Raw genomic sequence first — 22,642 nt, 5'->3', positions numbered from 1 at the left:
AATGAAGTTAATGTGAAATTCCCCTAGTCGCCACACTCCGACACCTGTTCAGGTCAATGCACCTAACCAGCGCGTCTTTCAGAATGTGGGAGGAAACCCATGCAGACACGGGGAGAATGTGCATACTCCACCCAAGCTGGGAATCAAACCCAGGTCCCTGGCGCTGCGAGGCAGCAGTGCTAACCACTGTGCTACTGTGCCGCCCCTTCCTTACTTTCATTGGTTTTCCACTCTGACTCTCGCTAAATAAAAATAAAGTTCACTGCACTGGAGGGCTCATTCAAGAGTTCCACTGAAAGGGTAGCTAGATTCGTACTCCCTCAATTCTTGGATATCGTTCACAACTTTTACTGAGAATATAAATCCAGCCCCTCCCCTTTCCTCATCAGCACATTCCACATCATTTAATCAGGAAAATTGATTTAATTTGCAAATTAAATTTTGTTTATGAAAAGATGCCAAATGAGAATTAAAAAGCTTGTAAAACAGTGTTGTTTACTGCTCTCTCCTTCCTGTTCAACGGGGTTCATCCACCGAAATAATGGGGTCTATTAATGCACCCTGAAATACTGAGCTTCAGTTGTGTTCAATCTGGAAAAGAATGCAGCGATGAGCAGTTCCAACAACCCAGTAACATGAGCTTAATAGAATTCACAAGGTTGCAGAGCAACCAGAGGCCAACTTATCACAACGATAGGCCTCTTCACTCATATGCCAAAAAATATAAACTTTCTGCTGAGCTCTTTAAAGTACAGCACATTTTTAACAAGCCCTAGGGATTTAACAAATGGCGGGGCAAACCCATAAATTGCCACTTAACAAGTGTTCAGAAAGTTTGAATTAACGCCCACTCTTGTTTCTCCGGACGTCTTAAGTGCAGATTCTGCATATTGGAAATAAAAACACTAGGTGTTGGAAGCACATAACAGCAAACAGCAGTAAAGGATTGGCTGTGACCAAGTTTTTTAACAAAGGGTTGAGCTAAACGTGTTGGAAACCTGTGGCAGATCAATAACACTAACAGTGTGTGCTTTTATTTATATACAAGATTCCAGAAAATTATGGAATAACTGAGTTATGCCATTCGTCATGTTTTACCATCTTTTACTGGGGTATCTGCATCACTCCTGGTCGTCTCACCTAAACTGAGACGTTGTTTCTTGCCACTCAGCCCACCCTTGCTTCCAATGCTGATCACTCGGGCGGCACGGTGGCACTGTGGTTAGCACTGCTGCCTCACAGCGTCAGGGACCCGGGTTTGATTCTGGCTTGGGTCACTGTGTGGAGTTTGCACGTTCTCCTTGTGTCTGCGTGGGTTTCCTCCGGATGCTCCGGTTTCCTCCCACCGTCCAAAGATGTGCAGGTTAGGTGGATTGGCGATGCTAAATTTTCCTTCAGTGTACCCGAACAGGCGCTGGAGCATAGCGACTAGGGGATTTTCACAGTAACTTCATTGCAGTGTGAATGTAAGCCTATTTGTGACTAATAAATAAACTTTAGAACTTCACTTTAATTCACTGGACTTCTACCATTATTCTGCCGTAGCCACTTTAGACCAGAAAATAAAGGTGTGTGTGATGTGGTATTGGCGTAACCTATTACCCGCCCTTCATCATCTATCCAGATGATCAATCTGGTCTCATTGCAGCCATTTTGGAATGGCTCAGTGTCCATTGTCTTCCCCCTGTTTCCCCGCACCCCCCCCCCCCCCCCCCCCCCCCAACCCCCCGCTAAATTTTGGCAGCCTTTTCTTGTTCGTTTTACCATCCTGGATCCTACTAATGTTTCAAAGCAATTACTATTAAGACCTCCACCTCTTTTTATGCATTAGGAACTTTGACAAAGCCAATTCATTGCACATCTCCCTTCATTCTTATTATGGGTTGCCTGGAGCAGAAGCAAAGGGAGAAGGTGGAGACCACGCTGATCTTGCTACCCACCCTCTCCATCTCCCTCCTAGAGGACAGTGTAAATGAATCTTATTCGAGCTACTGTTGGAAGATCTATGCATGTGTAGACTGTAGCTCAATAGCAAGTTAACTGGCCACCTCTGAAAAGTTCTGAAGCTGCAGTTCACCTTCCACAGGGCCCTGTCAGTGACAATGATGATGACAACAATTGTATGACCGTGGTTCATATCCGTCAGGCACCGGAGACCTCCGACGGATCAGCCAAGGAACTGCATTTAGCAGGTGATAACTGCCTTTGTCTGCAGAACATTAAACTTCATTAATTACTATATTTCCCCTGAACAATAAAAGGATAGATCCATCCATTTCCACAAGCTTGCTGGCTTCTTCTTGGGTTGTCCTTGATAGGACGGATATGTTCTGCTAAAGGCGCCATTTGAGGAACTTGTCATTTTCATTAACAGTGGCTAAAGGTGCTAATTGCTGGCAATGCACAACTTTAGATCCTGCATGTTAACCAAGAGCATCAGGAAATGTCTTTGTCACAATGTCTGTGTCCTCCCCCACTCTACCATCCATGACTGAAACAGCAGGCAGGCCAAGCAGGTAGATGAATCCTGGAAGTCAAGGCTGCCCACTGAAGCTGTAGCTGAAGAAACCATTTTGCATTACCAATCAGGTAATTAAGAAAAGGTATAATCATGCCCGTGTAGCAACCTGGCAAGAGTGGAGAAGACCATGAAGAGCATAAAGCACGCTCCCAGTGACTGGATGGCTAAGGGGTGGGGTTTTCCTTAAATTTTCCCCAGGTAAGGTAGAAAGGGTCAAGGTGGATTGCTGCACACCACAAAATTCACTCTACAATAAAGGTTCACCCCTGTCTTCACAGGCAAGGTGCCAATGGAACTGAAATGATTCCAGCATGTCCATAAGTCCAGAGGAAAGCATCCCCAAAGGCCAGGGCAGCAGAAAGGCATTGGATCAGGAAGTCTGCAACCATTTCCTTGTGGAATGATTCCTGTGGCAATGTGAACATTAAGGAGGGCAGGCAAGATTCAAACCAATAATCGAAAATTTATTCTGTGCAATAACAGTCAACCAACAATCAACCTCAGTGTAAAAGCAGGCGAGACGATAAATGCAATAAATTCTCATCAGGGCAGCTCAACCCGAGACAGCTACTGCAAAATGATATGTTTCAATATCTGCAGACTCGAGTGAAGAAACCTATGTCATAGAGTCATAGAGGTTTACAGCATGGAAACAGGCCCTTCGGCCCAACTTGTCTATGCCGCCCTTTTTTTTTAAAAACCCCTAAGCTAATCCCAATTACCCGCATTTGGCCCATATCCCTCTACACCCATTGTACCCATGTAACTATCTAAATGTTTTTTAAAAGATAAAATTGTACCCGCCTCTACTACTAGCTCTGGCAGCTTGTTCCAGACACTCATCACCCTCTGTGAAAAAATTGCCCCTCTGGACACTTTTGTGTCTCTTCCCTCTCACCTGTTACATGCAATTGCATTGCTGGGCAGCAATACTCAAGATGCAGAAGGATGGTGGCCAGCAGAGAGAACTCTGTACTGAGGTAGTCAATCATGAAATAGTGCATTGTTCTATGGATTACACAACTGTTTTCTTTCAACAGCATTTGAGGTAGGAATGTTGTTAACAGTAATAAACAAATGTTCTACAATATACATGTCTACACCACCGCTTGAAAGCTAAGCAGCACTATGATGAGAAAGTCAATTCCAAAGCAGCACTAAGTGTTGGTAGCAAAATCTTTGTAAACAAAACAATAAATAATAAATCTGTGGGGGCATTCCTACCAAAAGAATTTTAAGTGCCAAACAAAGTGAAAATGGGGGAAAATCACAACTATTTTTTGGGAGAGCTCTCAGATGCTATCTTATGCCCCTTAGAGAAAAAAATGAGGCAAAGTGTGATTCCCGCCAGTACGGGGAGTGGACGGAGACGATTCATGCCGGGAAGCCAGCTAATAACTACTACAGTGCGTCACTATGCATGCACATGATCTCCCAATGCAACATATACAATAGTACATAGTGCATTGGAAGACTATCACTCCCCAAGTCCCCCGATCACCACCTTCCCCAACTCCCTGATCGCCGCCTGCATTCACGCCCCACCCAACAACACCCCCCCCGCCCAACCCCCAGACAATTGGCGCACCCACCCATTCATCAGACTCCTCGGACAACTGCTGACCCTGTAACCGCCCCCACCCCCCCCCCCCCCCGCCCCCCCCCAAACTCCCCTGCCTGGCCAATCTCCAACCCAGTGATCCCCGATTGCAGATTGCACAGCTTGTCACGCACTGCCTCCCCTTCAGGCCCTGCCATTCCCCTTAGGTCCTGTCCTTTAGTGTCCATTGGGCAGTGCCAGGGTGCCAAAGGGGCACTGCCTACCCTTGCCCCCGACCACCCAGGAGGCCTCAATGGCATCCGGTCCCACCAGCAAGTCCATCACGACTGGTCCCCGTTGCTGGGAACCATACATGATCCTCACCAGTGAGGATCCACACTGGTGAGGCCGCCAAGGCAAGAACCCAGATGATTGCATCCTAGGTGCAAGGCTGATTATGCCGGCAATTCAGGGCCTATGCCATCGCAAGAGGCGCAAGATCAGGCACGAACCTGGTTTTTCACCTTTCTCATGATCTTACCAGCTCGCCATGCCGATTGACCAGCGTGACGAGCCAGTAAGATCACCCCCCTATATCTTTCCTGTGCACTTTAAATGTCAATTTCTTTAAAATTGGTGATCAATGTTTAAAAGGGCAAAGTATACATCACATCATCTTTTAGATAAACACATGCAACAATTTTAAAGGTCAGATCTTTTACGATGGATTGTTATTGGCAGGGGTGTCAAATAGGGCAGACACCTGTCCAGCTCACATGGACATGAACCCAAAAGAACACCAATTATTTAAGTAACTTTTTAAGATGGGGATCTCAGGTCATGAACTTCACCATGTCATGAAGATGATAATTTAGTAAAGAATGCTGGAGAGAGAGAGAGAGAGTGAGAGAGAGAGAGAACTGTTACTGTACATGTAGACTTTAAGCATGTAGTCCTCTTTCGAGTCCCTGGTATCCCTTTCAGATTGAAGCAAGTCTGCGATGCTCAGGACCGCACACCCAAACGGTCGTCGATATTGTGTGTTGCAAGTGTTTTTCTTTTCCCCTGCTGCCATTCGACCTATAGCATCATATAGAACAAACATGCAGTCACTTCGTGGCATGGCATGAAGGCATATGGGGTAAGAAAAACAGTTTGAAAAGATTTAAAGTCCTTTGATCGCAAAAAAATTACTTTACCCAGTCTTATAATGTGAACGGTAATATATATATCCTTCCTCAGGTCACTGCTCCCCAGATCCTGAAAAAGACACTTGAAATCAGAGCAGATTCGAATAACATTTTACAATTAATAACGAATTTTGGGACTCCTCAGGTGTTATATTGATGATTTGAACAAATTCATCTTTTTGCTGAATTCAACAGTGACATCCGTTCTGGTCATTGTTTCTCAAACTCTGAAATAGAAACTTGGAAAATATTTCTTGTGTGAACGAAACTGAATTTTTTTGACACGGTCACTTTCGATTTCCTTGAACTGCACAATATTTGTGGCTGGGGCAGCAGTTCACCTTCTGGGCTTACAATAAGCATTTTATGATCCACAATTAGTGGGAGGTGAGAGTAACATTAGAATTGAGGCTTAAAATATTAGACAGTGAAACTGATCACTTATTATTTCAGTGTAAGAAGTTGTATTATTTTAAAAGTTGCAAACATTATTGCAACTCTTGGGTTTTATATCGAAGCAAGTGCAAACTTATGAAACGACCAGCAGATGATGTTCAATGTCTAACTTTGTCTCTTTCCTTTTGGTGATGGGAATGCAGGAAGTGAGGGGAAAAAAAGAGGGCAATGGGGAGGATGACAAATCTGGGGCAAGGCGGGGAGTGGGGCCAACACAAAGGAGGAAGAGCAAAGGGAAAGAAAGGAGATGGGAGAGAAGTGCAGCAGTTTTTGTAGGAGGACGAGGCCGACATGGGCAAGGAAGAGGATGAGACATGGAGAAGAACCAATTTTGGGCCGGGCCCTCTGGCTGGGCCCTCAGTGAGTGTTGCAGCCATGTTATCCGTATCGCGTTACCCTGGTGTGAGCATCTCTTGGGACCTAAGGAAGACTGCACAGGTGCATTATCCCAGAGGCGTAGTGAACATTGATATGCCTGGTAATTTTTTTTGAGTTATGAAACAAATTGCCAACCGAAATCTAATATTGTCGCTGTCTAATAAAATAAATAGCATAAATTTGTTGCTTCAAACACAAAATTCCAGGGTTTGTGTCAATAGTTAAAGTAGTTAGTTGTACTGTAAACTATTACAATGTATCTCGTAAGGCTAAAAATGTATCTCCTCCAATAAAATATCAATATAAAATATTTTGAGTTTTTCCCCTTTAAATAAAAAATAGTATCTATGTAAACCAACAATTCAAGGATAATATGAAATATGTTGATACATCTTTTTCAGGGTAGGTGACTAGTTACACTAATGGGTAAATTAGTTCTTATCTTAAGGCGAGTAATTTTCATCCTCATGTAACATGCAATTTTCTTACCCTTTTTAAACATGATTTTGCAAGGGCTCTGCATTATTAACCTCTGTACTATTAGCAAACATTACTTGACGTCCATGTCCAATGGCCTGGTTTTAGCCATTCTGAACTAATTTTTCCATTGAAGTTACATTTACAGACAAACCACAAACATAAAAATTAACTTTCCTCTTCAAATTCAGAGCATCATGGCTCACAGAACAAGCTCTCCACTCAAGCAGAAGATTAGGGTGTCAAAATAAATAGCATTTCAAGGGCTACGGGGTGAGGAACGCAAAGAGATGTCTTCAATTTATAAATTGCAGACATGTTAAATTGAAAAATGCTCAACCAGATGAATATTTCTTCAGTTAGTTGCTAATCAGTAATGTAATAAAAGTTGAACGGCAAATGTTACACTTACAACAAAGAGTGTGCACTGCCTTTCCATTTTCTCTGGAAATTTCGGCAATCCATTCTTATTCAGTTTTACAAAGAACCTTTCACTGCAAGGAAATAAAATTAGCCATGAGGATCCATCATCTTTTGACACAGCACATGTGATTTTAGACATTACAATTTGGAATCATCCCTTGAACAAGTCAACTGGAGATAATCTATAACACTATACAGTACTCGCAAATTACTTATTCTGCCAAAACATACCTCGCCTCACTCAAAAACAAACATCTTATAATTATTGTTTTAAAGGCCTAAAAGGGTTTAAAATGGTCTTCTAGATTATATAGTCCCTCATGGTGCTGGCAAGGGAGCAATGACATATGTTTAACAAATAGTGTGCCAATAATAAAAATAAAATACAGCGGATGCTGGAATCCAAAACAGAAACAGAAAATGCTGGAAAGTCTCAGCAGGTCTGACAGTATCTGTGGAGAGAGAATAGTGCCAATGTTTCGAGTCTGGATGACTCTGTCAGAAGGGTCAACTTCAGAGCATGAACTCTCCCCTCCACCTTCATCCCATTTCCATTTATTTTATTTCATTCCTCTTTTCATCTCATTCATCCATTTTTAATCCCCCTTCATTCTCAATTCTATTTTTCCACTTCTCCATTCTCGCTCTCCATCTTGCCCCTAAACACAACTCTGACAAAGAGTCACCCAGACTTTAAACGTTGGCTCTATTCTCTCTCCACAGATGCTTTCAGACCTGCTGAGATTTTCTAGCATTTGCTGTGAGTGTGCTAATAATCACAGGGCCCTGCACTCTATCCTTGAATAACACAGCACAGAAACAAGGCATTCGGCCCATCATGTCTCTGCCGACTCTTCAGTAGAGTTATTTAATTTTTCCCTGATCTTTCCCCAGTAGCGCCATGGTTGATTTTTCCCCTTCAATTATTTATCCAATTCCTTTTTGAAGGTTATCGTTGAATCGACTTCCAAAATTCCTTCAGGCAATGCATTCCAGATCACACCAACCTGCTGCATAAATAGAAGTGCTTTCTAATGTCACCTCTGGTTCTTAAGGTGCCAATCACCTTAAATTGTGTTCTCCAATGATCAATCCTTCAGCCACTGGAAACAGTTTCTCCTTACTCACCAACTCAAAACCACTCCTGATTTTGAACCCTTTCATCAAAACACCTTTTAACCTTCTCCGTTCAAAGGATTACAACCCTTGGGTGCGTACTTATGATCTCACCCCGCCCGACTTTTGGTGGGGCGAGGTGGTAAGTTTGAGTGGGAGGCGAAAACTCAAACACGCCTGGTTTTTCGATTCCCCCGATTGCACCGGCCCTGTTTTGCTGGAAAAATCGGCTTTGCGCCCTTATTTAAATATTATCATGGTTTACATGTCATTGACGAGTCCTGGATGCGACTGTCCGGGCTCACTTATCTTAACCACCTCGTCAGTCCAGGTTCTCTCTGGCAAGAGTCACAGCTGGTCTCCACAGGTGCCCAAGGGGCAGTGCCAGCCTGGTACTGCCCACCTGCCACTGTCCACCAAATATCCTGGCACTGCTCCGGGCACCGAGTGGAGGCAGAGCCTGTGGAGTGGAAGGGAGAGAAGTCTGCCAGTTGGGAGGCAAGGGGGGGGGGAGCTCTGCAGGGGTGAGAGAGAAGGGACAAACTCTGTCAGGGGCAGGGGAAGACCACTAAGTGCCACAGGATTGCATTTTAAAACTCACCCAAAAAAATAGGTCCGAAACTCTCCTGTTTTCTCACTCTTAAAATTTTTTTTGTTAAATCACGACCCTTGTTCCTCAAATCCTTCACCCTAGGTACCTAGATTCGAGTAGATCTCGAAGCAAAGATATTCTTTGCATGAAGGAATGCCATACACACAAGAATGTTACTATTTTAAAGATGAATTTTGCTGAGCTGAATAAAATGAAAAGAAAAGTTCTCTCTCAAAGCAAGTACATAGGTTTTGCTGCACTTGGAAGTTTAACGCAAAGGTGAGTCCAGTGGTGTGTTAATGGCACTCACTTCTAACTCTGTTGTGTTTTGAAAGCTAGAAGATTAAAAACCTTTGTCAAACATGGTGGTGCTCAGTTAAATGTGAAGTATGTTCCTTGACACTAATTAATGTAAGAAGACTCGTCTATGTGCATCCAATTTCAAATATGAGTTGGTTTCATTGGGAATTGAAAAGTATGTTGATTCATTTTGACTCTCTCCAATATAGGTTCCAGGACTTTTTGTAAGAGTAGATTTGGGAGTCACATTAAAATTGCAAAACTCCCAGATACACCAATGAAACATTTTGAAGATTTAATTTAAAATAATGGAACTGTTGGAAATGTGAAATGAAAGCAGAAAACACTGGAAACATAAATCCATCAACATCTGAAGTATGAAAAGATAGATTGATGTAGGAGGTCTCCTGATGAAGATAAACCTCTAACTTTTTGTTTCCAGAAGATGATGAACGTAAGCACAGTTCCTGCATTTATTTTAGCTGAACTATCTTATAATTTAATAATAGGGCGGCATGGTGGCACAGCGGTTAGCACTGCTGCCTCACAGCGCCAGGGACTCCGATTCGATTCCCAGCTTGGGTCACTGTCTGTGTGGAGTTTGCATATTCTCCCCATGTCTGCGTGGGTTTCCTCCGGGTGCTCCGGTTTCCTCCCACAGTCTGAAAGACATGCTGGTTAGGTGCATTGATCCGAACAGGCACCGGAATGTGGCAACTAGGGGAAACTTGCAGTAGCTTCATTGCAGTGTTAATGTAAGCCTTACTTCTGACTAATAAATAAACTTTAATATAGTAATATGAAGTCATATTAAAATTGTAAATCATAAGTGGCATAAATATATTGTCACTGGACTAGCATGCCAGAGATCCAAGGTCTCTGGGGACCATGGCAGGTGGTGAAATTTGAATTAATAAAGATCTGAAATTAAAAGTCTAATGATAACCATGAAACCACTGTCATTAAAAACCTCTGGTTCACTAATATCCTCTAGATAGGGAAGAAATCCTTTTCTGGTCTGTCCTACATGTGACTCCAGACTCTCAGCAATGTGGTTGACTCTTAAATTGCCCTCTGAAATGACCAAGCAAGCCACTCACTTCCAGGCAATTAGGGACAGGAAAGAAATGCTGGCCCAGCCAACGACGCCCTGATCCTGTGAATGAGCTTTAAAAAAAAAATCTAAAGTTCCTTTGCCAATCCCATAAAATGATTCAGAAGTTAAAATGAAAAAGTATCAAGGCAAGACCAGGCATTCCACCCGCATCCAAAGAGCAGAGAGAGAAGTCAGAAGGTGGATTACTTTCAACTGCTCGTGTGTTTTTCCTGGCAGACAGACAAACACGGAGTTATATGAGCAGACCATCTGCTCACCTTGGTTGAATAGTTTCAGAGGACCCAAAGGAGAGGAATAAATGAGAGAATAAAATGCATGGAAGGAGAGGAGAAAATATTTAAAGTGAGAGCTTTAACTTGATAACTGGAAAAATCTAAAAAAGGCAGACATATTGCCAACAATCCCGCAAGACACAACAGCCTGGGATTTCTTGCACAGATCTGGCACGATGTACACGTGCAATCTGGCCACAAGTCACTTAAATTATCTAAACGATTGTGGAATTTTTGGCAGGTGAGTCATGCTGAAACCACTTTGATCCTTTCTGATTATTTATTGATTCCCCGACTCAAGCGCATTTCCACAAGGATCCGTGTCAACTGAGAGAAGAATTTTCTGCAATTGCTGAAAGGTGGTCTTCCAATTACAGCTAGATTTTCAGGTGCAGAAGGAAGCAAAATAGTTCCCTTGGCGTTTTATTGCCAAGTTTTGATTTTATTTGTCGATAAACACATCCCCACCGAGGCCTGCTCTTGTCTTTTACGTTCCTCTAAAAGGTTGTTTCATGGCATCCATATCGGGCGCATGACAAATTTAAAATCGTGCCAATTGTAGGTTCTTAAGACATGCTTGGTCTAATGTGCATGAATAATGGTGAATGAACGGAAACTTTAATTGCTGTACTTACAGGAGAGGATTTGCCATTTTCCTTCAGCCTTGGTAGTTTACCCTGACTTGTATCACTTGTAAATTTCAGCAGATTGATACACATGGAAACCTCCAAGCTAACATATTATTTAGAAAGCCAGAAAAAGAATGCACATTATGGCAGATATAACTGTCTTTATCCTGTGACTTTTAAGTGCATGGAACATCAAATCTATCCTACATGTTAGAAAAAAAATGCCATAAATAAAACATAGCCATCAAATGTTTTATCATTTATGTTGTGCCTTTGTGAATAAAAAGTGGCATTTAAAAGTGGCATTAAAAGAAGCCATGGGCTTAATGAGGAAAGAAAGTACTTAACTGTATCTCAGGGGTTTAGGAATAAGCTGTTCATGTAATAAGATGAATAATATTTCGTTAGATAAATATTAACATGGTTTAGTTTGCAGGAAATACAGAATACAATCCTCAGGTGTTTCGATAGGTCATAAATCATTGCCTTATTTCCTCCCATATTTCTCAGAGGACAAGATTTCTTAATATAATGAGCATTTTGCAAATGCCATTCAACGCAGGTATCTGAGAAATAATATATTATGGAAGGAAAAACAAAGGATGACTTTGAAGGATAGGCTAAGAACAGTTTCAATAAATGGTTTAAAATTATGAAGAGTTTCACAGAATGAAATAGAGACCATTTTCTCCAGGGATCATCAATTTCAATTTCTCATTGAAAGTGAGGGACATTATTAGAAAAAAAATATTTAGAGTCTACACTGACTCTCTGACAGAATATCTTACCCAGGCCCTCTCCCCTGCCCTATCCCAGTAATGCCACATCTTTACTATGGCTAATGGTGGAGTATTGAGTAGTTGAGGCAAAAATTATTGGTTCTTTTATGGGATATTTAGATAAATATTTGAAGGATATCGAATATTGCAAGGATATCGACTGTGAGATTAGTTTTGCATTGTACCCAATGTCGCACAGACATGTAAAATTCAGTGTTATAAATTTAATGAGAGGGCCTATCATACCTTGAAGTTACTTGCAGCATATAGAAGGTTACTGTTGTTATACAATGTGAAAAATGATGATAAGCATAAGGCGCACCTATAGGACACCACTGCTGGAATTTTACCACCTCGCCCGCCCGGAATCAGCGCAGGTGAGGGTTCCGCAACGGAAATCTCCACTGGCCTCGGGTGGGATCTTACGGTCTCGTCCGAGTGAGGTGGTAAAATCCCACCCCAAAAGTCTCCTTTCAGGTCTATTATCTTCATGGTGCAAATGCTGTTTTCTCGATTTCCGCTGTCTTTCCTGGGAAATATATCAGAATCGTTGCAGTGCAGAAAAGGCAGTTTGACCCATTGAGTCTACACTGACTCTGACAGGATATCTTACCCAGGTCCTGCCCTATCCCAGTAATCCCACATCTTTACTATGGTTAATTACACCTTGGGACACTAAGGGGCAATTTAGAATGGCCAATCCACCTAACCTGCACATTTTTGGACTGTGGGAGGGAACCGGAGCACCTGGAGGAAACCCATGCAGACACGGGGAGAACATGCAAACTCCACACAGTCAGTCACTCAAGGCCGGAATTGAACCTGGGTCCCTGGAACTGAGGCAGCAGTGCTAACCATCCATGAAGGGCAGTATTTAGCTCCATGCCAATCCACGTGTTTAGTACTCTTAGAGTTAAAATGACCAAAAAGGGTTTGAAATTAGTTAGGCTCCAATTGCAAAGTTGGAATCATTGGCTTTACGCTACCTGAGAATCTGTTGACCGAAGACCCTGTGACACAAACCTCAAGGCATTTGAAAAGATGGAGGACAAATGCAGAGGAACATTCAGCTTTCCAGAGATGGACTTTCTCAGCTGTGAGATAGGCAAGCATACGTACCAAGGAAAAGCAGGTTTGGAAGGGAGCATGCAAATGTGTTTTGTGAAAAGTTGTGATTTCAGCATTAGTGTAATAACGGCCAGGGATTTGAAACCTTTCTTTGTCCACACAGCGAAGATTCCCTGAGCAAGCATCCAATACTCCATCTCAGGAGTAGAAGAGCTGGCCAAGTGCTCAGATGGCTCTGAAAATGCTGAGGAGGGAAGAGGTTTAGAGCATTCAGCAGAATATTCAGACTTGGATGTGTTATACCCAACAGGTTGGTAGAATTGAATGTTGCTGATCTTTGCAGAAAAAGCATCATAGTGCTCAAATAGTTAACCAAAATCCCTTGGGAGAGGGGAAGAGAGGAAAATATTCTTTTGGTTTGGGTTTTATTTGATATTCAGCCTGGCAGAAGCAATGAAAGAAAGAAGATCAAAGCCCATAGTCCTTAGGGAGATGAATCAAATTGCTACTCATATCTCACCTTGTCAAGTACATTCATATCAGGTGGAGCTCTTTCTTGGCCTTTCTTTTCGAAACAAAAATAAAATACATTTCCCTATTGCTTCACTCGTTTATTCGTACTTTACAAACTAGTGAATCCTGATGTAATGACCAATGTTTTAACTGAATTAAAATGGAAAGCTGCTTCTGTGACACATGCTAATCCTTCGATAATGAAAAAAAAGTGTAATCCAAGACCATAAAAATTACTTGTAGGAGCAGTCTATTCAGCCCCTCGAGCCTGCTGCACCATTCAACACTCTGTTAATCGGAACGGTGAAATAATGGAACAACAATCATTAGTAATCCAATTTGAGAGTTAAGAAAATGAAGGATGTAAATGGTCTCTCAATTCCCACATTTTAAAAAATGTTCATAGTAATATTGACATGGTGATGGTGGCATCACACAGTGCCCTCCTTCCTCCAGTTAAGGAAAATTTACCAATGTGCCTCACTGGGCCAATGCCAGAAGAAAATGGTTACCCCTTTTGTGCCTCATTATGGATGTGCTTCTATGCTTTTGCAGACCAGTTTCCAGTTATTTTACATTGCGACTTGGTATGTTGGCTTTTGCTGCCAAAGTTTTGGGTAAGGGAAAATATCCATCCAAAATAAAATGGAAAATGATAAAACTACTCAGTAGGTCAGGCAGCATCTGTGGAGAGCAAATGTTTCGATGCATGACCTTTCATCAGAACTGGCCCAAGTTAGTAATGTTTGAGCAAGAGGCGGGAAGGAGAAGAACAAACAAAGGTCTTTGATAGGATAGACAGGTGAGATTGAATGACAGAAGAGTTAGTCCTCCACGGCTAAGGGGAGTGGTGACGGGATAAGAAAAGAAACAAAAAGGTGTGTCTGAAACAGGTGTGCTGTTGGCTGAAAGCAAAAATAACAGAAAAACCAAAGCACGCAAAGAGACGGAGATAAAATGGGTGAATAAGAGTTTAACAGTCTGCAATTGTTGAACTCAATGTCGAGTCCAGAAGGCTGTGTACAGTGCCTTAGTGAAAGCCTCTTTGCTGTTCCTCGAGTTTAGTTGTTGAGGTTCATTGGAACTGTGCAGCTGGCCGAGGACAGAGATGTGAGCATGAGAGCAAAATGGAGAATTAAAATAACAGCACATTGATTCTCAAGGTCACATTGCTGAGCTGAATGGAGGTATTCCGCAAAACAGTCAGCCAATCTGTGTTTGGTCTCCCCAGTGTAGTGGAGGCCACATTGTAAGCAGCGAATCCAGTACAGTAAATTGAAAGAAGTAGACATCGATCACTGCTTCACCTGGAGGGGGGGGGAGTTATTGGGGCCTTGTAATATGAGGAGAGAGAAGGTAAAAGGGTGAGGTGTCAGTGTTTGGATGTAAAGGTGTCAAGGGGAGGGGAAATGGTGTAGGTGGTGAACGAGGTGTGGACAGGTTATCCTGGTGGGAATAGTCGTAGAGTCATACGGTGCAGAAAAGGCCCTTCAGCCCATCGAGCCTGCACTGACAATATCTACCTCTAAAGGCACGGTAATCCCGGGTCACTCAGTGAATTTGTGATGCAGTATTGAGCCTAGAAGAATTTGAAAGTAAAACACAATGTGCATTTTCAAGGCAGTGATGCTATTAACTTTTTCTCTTCACCTCTGCTCCTATATTTGACATGCAAATATGATACTTATGCAAGTCAGTGGAAAGCCTTCCTTTGTATGTATAGTTTCTGACCTCCCAGAGCATTTATCTTTTCCAGATGCGTAACTGACTTTAAAGTCAGAGTTGGTGGTTTGTCTGACAAATTTATTTTAAAAAATGTTTATTAGTCACGAGCAGGCTTACTTTAACTCTGCAATGAAAATCCCCTCGACGTCGCACTCCAGTGCCTGTTCCGGTACACTGAGGGAGAATTTAGCATGGCCAATGCACCAAACCAGCACATCTTTTGGACTGTGGGAGGAAATCGGAGCACCCAGAGGAAACCCACACAGAAATGGGGAGAACGTGCAGACTCTAAACAGACAGTGACCCAAGCCAGGAATCGAACTCAGATCCCTGGCACTGAGAGGCAGCAGTGCTAACCACTGTGCCACCCTTTTATTCTAGTTCTATTTTATTTTTCAGCCATTTGATGAAATGGCTTTCTTTAATAATAAAATGGATGTACATTGACATCAATGGCCTTGATTGTACCTGAATACTGGCTCTCATGCATCATGCAAAGATAGACTGGTTTACAGTAACTTAGGTATGATGCTCCCAAAAGATGCTCGTGTGGCAAAAACTGCATTTTGAAACTTATAACTATGCCTTACTGAGTTGGTAGGTATAACCAAAAACTTGTATGAAATGAAATAACAGGAAATGTGGGCTGCGTTGAGGGATTGAGGGGGCACAAAATGTGGTGTGCTCACCTGAGACATTGAATCATAGAATCCCTGCAGTGCGGGAGGCCACTTGGCCCATTGAGTCTACACTGACCACAATCCCAACCAGGGCCCTATCCCTGCAACCCCACGTATTTACCCCGCTAGTCCCCCTGACACCAAGTGGCAATTTACCATGGCCAATCAACCTAACCCGCACATCTTTGGAGGGAGGGGGGAAACCGGAGCATCCAGAGGAAACCCACGCAAACACGGGGAGAACATGCAGATTCCACATGGACAGTGACCTGAGGCTGGAATTGAACCCAGGACCCTGGCGCTGTGAGGCAGCAGTGCTAACCACTGTGCTATCGTGCCGAGTTAAATTTTTTAAAAAGTTTTTTAAAATTCCAAAATCTAAGAGCAGAATGTTGAGGGGTACCACGAGTGACAGGGTGGCAACATACATCCATATGTTCCATTATAAATATGGACTTGGAATTTATAACCAGTCATCCACAGGTGAGAAATTCATCAGCCCAGCAGAAAAGTTGCAACAGGCAATACAAAAGAAACATGCAGCAGTCATGGAGACAAAATAATTATCAAAAGCAAACATGCTTAAATATTACATCATTATTAAAATAAACCTTAGAAAATTGTCTGACATGAGAATCAACTATACAATTTGAACATAGTCAAATATAGTCTACATGAGACAAAAATTATGCGCTGGTCCTATGATTAACATGATGTAATAAACAATATAGGGAGATAATAATTGCTGGATAAATCTTTCTGCTACTGCTCATATTATTGTCCCTTACCCATATTCCAAAATTCAAATTTACGGGATAATCGGAATTCTCGAATGCACACTAAACAGAAATTAAAAATTAACAGAAGGCTGGAGTGGTCAAAAACATTTATCACTTTTGGCCTCAACTTTCCATTCAGTCAACAATTCACACATCAGTTTGCTGAAATGCATTATAAGATTTGGATACTTTGGGAATTAATCCCACCACGCTGGTGGAATTCATGAATCATCGATATAATCCGGTTTCTAATATCAAATCTCGCCATAAGGCTTTCCAGTCATTGTGTAAATTGACTTATTACCAGATTTTGTCAGGCTGGATTAATGGGAAGAGAATGATTTTGTAAATACTGAGAGGAAGGCGAGGAGGGGCAGCGAGATCAGCACTGCTCGATTTTCATGAAGCAATCAAATATCATTCCAGGAAGATTGCATTGTTCAGTATGTTTTAAATTCAAATGCTAGGATTAAGTTAACCGCTGGAAGTCGCTCCCACATGTTCACTTTTTTAAAAAGTCAATCTCCTGTAAAGTTACATTCAAGGAGTCAAGATTCAAGTATTGTCTTCAGGTGAATGGGATAGCACAAAAAGAACTGGGCATGCACCTCAGACTTGCATTCTCACCCAATTTGCATATGGTAATACTTTGACTCATTATTACTGCAGTGAAATAGTAAATGTTGGAGCAATGTGGGAAGCAGAAACAGAGTTGGCTGGAGCATAATTTGTCATACAGACGGCGATTAAAAATGGTGGCATTGCAGTCCCACCAATGGCAGGAGGCATAATTCCAGGGTGACCCATTCATTGGTAGTTTACAACGAAATTTATCATGGAAGACCCAGTGAGGCTCTGTTGATAAAAAGGAACACAGATTTTGTAATATATTATACAGACACCCTGCGTAACTGATTGGACATTTCTGTGCCATGCTTCAAAGTGGGGTTGGAAGTTGAAGAATGTTGAGCAGTGGCGCCCAACAATTGTCGAAGGGGCCACTTTTTGTTTTATTGGTTAATGGGATGTGGGCATCACTGGTTGGGCCAGCATTTCTTGCTGGTCCCAGAGGGCATTTAAGAGTCATCCACATTGCTGTGAATCTGCAGTCACATGTAGGCCAGACCAGGTGAGGATGGCAGATTTCCTTCACTAAAAGGACACGAGTGAACCAGATGGGTTTTTGCGACAATCGGCAAGGGTTTCATGGTCATCATTGGACTTTTAATTCCTGATATTTTATTGAATTCATATTTTACCATCTGCCCTGGTGGGATTCGAACCCCAGAGCATTACCCTGCTGGATTACTAGTCCAGTGACAATACCACTATGCCACCACTACTGGTTCTAGTTTACGCTCACATCCTGGGTTCAGAAATTCGACGCAAACGCGAGACCAAATTAGATGAGATATTTCGCTCTGAGGAAGAGGTTCAGAAAATACAAAACAAGTTGAAGCAAACAGTGGAATGGTAGATGAAGAAAGTATTGAACATTTCCTCTTGCAATGAAAGCAAAAGAACGAAGCTAAAACGCATCAAACGATAGCAGAGACCTTGGAGCAATAATTAACCAAGCAACAGAATGCTCAAGTACACAGCCAAAGCAGTGGGAAACAAAGTGGAGGGGAAATGATGCTGAAGCTTCTGATCATATTTCACCTCGGGTAGTTCAGCCAGCTCTGGTCATTGGAGGTAGTTCTGACAAGACCTACTGGATTGATCTCAAGTGTCTGAAGACAGGTATGAGGAAAAACTAGAAAAGCATGGACTTTTTACTCTCACGAGGAAGCAACAGGTGTAGAGTTAAATAACAAAATGGGATGAAAAAGGTAGAAAATTACATGAAATTAAATTGTGAGAGAACAACGAAAGACAGATTCAATCGAATTAGAAACAAATTTTGAGACAGATATGAACTTACCTTCAAACAAAGAGCAATCAACACAATGGGCCTCTATGGAGACAGAAATGCTGAGCTTTAACTCTTGGATACCACATTTGAGTTTCTAAAGTGCCTTAGTTGATCAAAGAACTAAGGTGGGCCAAATGGTCTTCCTTCTCAGTATTTATCTTGTGATCTTATGAGCTAAGTGAGCTTGACGGTTAAATAAATCCTAATTCCTGTCCCCAGGAAGCTTGAAGTGCAAATATTTAGAAAATATAAATGAATTATGCTAATATGACCTAATTTTCTATGCAAATTAGGTTAATTATACAGTGTAATTTTCCCCACATCTCAAACCTCAGCTCTTGCCTTCATAAATCTAAAGAATATATTTGCATTAAAGTACATTATCTTTAAAACATTTATTTGGTGAGGTTTATGTAATAGACTTCGCACCGCAGTCGAGTTACCAGAAATGCGTGGAACATGGTACAGTATTGTTCAAGAACATATGGCAAATTAGGGCTTAAAATGAGATGACTAATTACGTGCAATTAAAGCGTATTAAAATAATGCAAGGTTCTTTAAATTAGTGGGGCTTGTTAACATTTTCTAATCGATATTCTTAAACAGAATGCATCGGTATGTCAGACAAGTCAAATAAACTCCTTTAGCCAGATTTTTGTTTCAAGAAATACATGTTTAACTACCTTCTTCTACATTCTCAGTCTGTCTTATGCATTAACATTGTCTCAAAAGACCAAATAGAAACTCTAAACAGCTTAGAAGTTGATGGATAAACCCTTTTGTTTCAGGTGAAGCGTCAGCAATCAGCAGCTTAAACATCACAAAGACAGCATCAAAGCAGAAAAAGAATAGCAGAGCACGTCCAAGGGCAAATGTGACTCAGAACCCACAGACAAGAAAGAACTGGCACAATTAACTTTGTGTGGTATTAAAAAGTAATCTTTTAGCTGATTTTAGCTGTGCTGAGACTGAAGGCTGTGCTGAAATGTGAACTGCTGGAGCACTCACGTCTGGCGAGTGACCGTTAACAGATACATTTAATCTAATGTTCACTTGTCTGATCGATACCACCCTGTGCTGCACTCACCCAGGAAAGTGGAGAGCACTGCATCACACTCATGCCTTGCACATTGTAGATAGGGAAGGGGCTACGGAGAATCATGAGTGGAGGTACCTGCCGCATCACTGCCAGCCTCTGATCAGCTCTTGTAGCCACAGTATTTATATGGTTGGTCCCGTTCAGTTTCGGGTCAATGGCAATACGAATTTCAAGGAGAGATGGCCATTGGCTGGCACTTGTGTGGCATGAATGTTACCTGCCACTTATCAGTCCAAGCCTGAATATTGTCTAGGTTTTGCTGCATGCAGGCACAGACTACTTCCTTATCTGGAGGAGTTGTGAACATCCCACTTCTGATCTTATGATGAAGGGAAGGATCATTGATGAAGCAGCTGAAAGATGGTCGGGCCGAGGACACTACCCTGAGGAATTCTTGCAGAGATGTCCTGGGACTGAGATCATCATAGAATCCTACAGTGCAGAAGGAGGCCACCCAGCCCATCGAGCCTGCACCGACCACAATCCCACCCAACCCCCATCCCCACAACTCCATGTATTTACCCTACTAGCTAGTCCGCCTGACACTATTTAGCATGGCCAATCAACTTAACACACACATCTTTGGACTGTGGGAGGAAACTGGAGCACCTGAAGGAAACCCACTCAGACACAGGGAGAATGTGCAAACTCCACACAGACAGCGACCCGAGGCGGGAATCGAACCCGGGTCCCTGGCGCTGTGAGGTAGCAGTGCTAACCACTGTGCCACCGTGCCGCTCCCAGACAACTTACCTAATTAGTATTGTGTTTATGATGGTAATTCTAATGGTTTAGTATTTATTTACATATGAGATGATTGGCCTCCAGCAAGTATCACCATCTTTCCTTGTGCTAGGTAAGACTCAAACCAGCAGAGAGTTCCTTCTTTTCCGCACGCCCTCCCACCACATCCTCCCACACACGCACACACCTAAGCAGAGTATTCCAGACCCAAACCATGTATTGTGTGAATTACTCTGCTTAATAAAATCGTGAATTCGCCTGGAAATCCAATGACAATGCACCCATTTTACACACGTGGAGAACAGGCACCAAAACATTCAACCTGGCAAGCAGCATGTGTGTACTCACAGACTCAGATGTGCTACCTAACATATTGGGTGGGATTCTCCTGTCGCGCTCACCCCAAATCCGGAGAATCCCACCCGAGGTCAATGGACCCTTGCGTGGTTCGGCCCCCCTGCTACGATTCCCGTGGCGGGTGGGACGGGATACCATTGGTATCAAAAGACACACGCAAAGAATGGTATGATATTCCCTTTGCCATATCAGGAAAACTGCACTCAGGAAAATTACGCTTACGCAGGGCTTAACTCGTGATTCTTAGAGGAATACCAAATAGTACATTTTGATAAAATAATTACTTGAGCGCGGAGTGAGAGAAAGGATTGTTCCTCCTGGCTTCACAATGAAACCACAGGCCACTGGCTGACTGTCAGGGCCAGAGTCTCTTTACACCCCACCAATCGCCACCTTTCTCCCCCTCTTGATCACTCTTTCCCAATCGCCTCCCTCGCCCAGCCACCTCCATTATCCCAGTCGCTGCCCCTTCCCACCCTCTAGTCTGTTGATCCTCCCAGACCCAGCGGTGGGCAGCTGACGACTGAAATTCTCTTTACCAGCGACTGGCGGCATCGAGCAGGTGTCCCATTGTTCAATGTGTGCAAGACCCAATATTCGGGAGGGCCCTCTGAAATCCCATTTCACAGAGAGATTCTTCTCACTTGCCAGCCAATGTCTTGCCCGATATTGATCTTATTGATATTTATCGGAAACCATTAGAGAATAGTAGGACTTCTGTCTCTTCTGATTTGATGGACCTGTTTAAAAGAGCTATTGTAAAATGCTTTGAGATGTCGGAGAGGCATGAGAAATGCTATATAAACACAGGTCTTTGTTCGAGTGAAAATTAAGTTGTACTGTGTTAAATCCAGGATGAAAGGACCCAGCTGTTCCCATATTAAATCTGGCACTGGTTTCTGAACCAATGAAATGCTGTCTGATCAGATTAAAGTTAAATGCAAAACACTCCAATCCATATTTTGCATAATTTAAACGCGGTCCTCTGCACGACAATTCCAATCAAAGGTATTTCACAGACGAAGATCAATCTCTTTAATTTTTTCGATGTTTGCAAACATTTGGTCGCTGGCAACCAGGCAACAACTCCTGCTCGGGCCACTAGGTGGAGTGCTATGCTAAGGTGGGATATTCTATCCGGGGGCGATACGAGGGGCCAACCTTCCTGCACAAGTACATCCCTGTTAGATAATCACAAAGTGACCCTGACCACGTCACGTAAACCGAGCTCATTTCCGAATCGGCCCACCTCGTGGATTTTCTTTTAGAAAAAGGGTTTCCAGAAAGGAAGATGAAAGAGGATAGCTGGCATTAAGATGAAATATCTGGATGGGAAACCTTCCAACGTTTCAATTCAAACAGCAATTCAAACGTTGCTGTGAAGCATTCAATGCTTAGTGCGTCCCCTTTCTCTGTTGGCCAAGGAAGCCTGATGATAAATAACCACTAACTCTCGTGCAGTTAGGGAAACCTCTGCAGAAACTATTTAGAGTCGTGACTCCTTTTTAAAAAGAGGACAACATAGCAGATTATTTGGCGTTTTGTGCAGTAGCTGTTAGAATTTCACCGTGTACAACATGCTATGATTTATTGGGTAGCATAAGTGTGTCTCAATAGGCAATTTCCAGACCCTGCTGAGAGCCCTTGTCTGCAATTTACCAAGGGCAGAATTCTGACAATTAAGCCTTTCCAACAGGACACAATCTTTAAGTTACGACTGAAAGGTGCTATTTGGATAGTCTTATGTAAAGCTATGTACAGTTTTCGCGTTCTGGCTTTATAAATAGTAATTTGCCATCTTAAGCAATGAAATATGGTTTAAACCATCCAGATAAATGAGCAAATGCTTCAAGTTGCAGCAATTATTTGATATTTTATTTTTGCCTGTTGTCAACCATTATAACCTTCGTACCATAATTAATATTGCCAAAACTAAGACGACGATCATCTGGAGGAAAAAAATGAACTGTGT

General features: G+C 42.4%; 1 protein-coding gene across 1 annotated transcript in view; it reads right to left on the bottom strand.

Moving 5' to 3' along the window:
- The window catches only part of LOC144499054 (dedicator of cytokinesis protein 4-like), a 386,914-nt gene that overhangs the window by 219,336 nt on the left and 144,936 nt on the right, over positions 1-22,642 (bottom strand). Inside the window, exons 9-11 of the mRNA XM_078221109.1 lie at positions 6,975-7,056; positions 5,261-5,321; positions 4,994-5,141 (exon numbers count right to left, since the gene is read on the bottom strand). Coding sequence (XP_078077235.1) covers positions 4,994-5,141; positions 5,261-5,321; positions 6,975-7,056 — 291 coding nt within the window. The remainder of the gene's footprint in view (positions 1-4,993; positions 5,142-5,260; positions 5,322-6,974; positions 7,057-22,642) is intronic.

Source organism: Mustelus asterias, chromosome 9 (genome assembly GCF_964213995.1).
Source record: "Mustelus asterias chromosome 9, sMusAst1.hap1.1, whole genome shotgun sequence".
In the NCBI taxonomy this organism is placed as follows: domain Eukaryota; kingdom Metazoa; phylum Chordata; class Chondrichthyes; order Carcharhiniformes; family Triakidae; genus Mustelus; species Mustelus asterias.
This window is presented reverse-complemented; position numbering and strand designations above follow the sequence as displayed.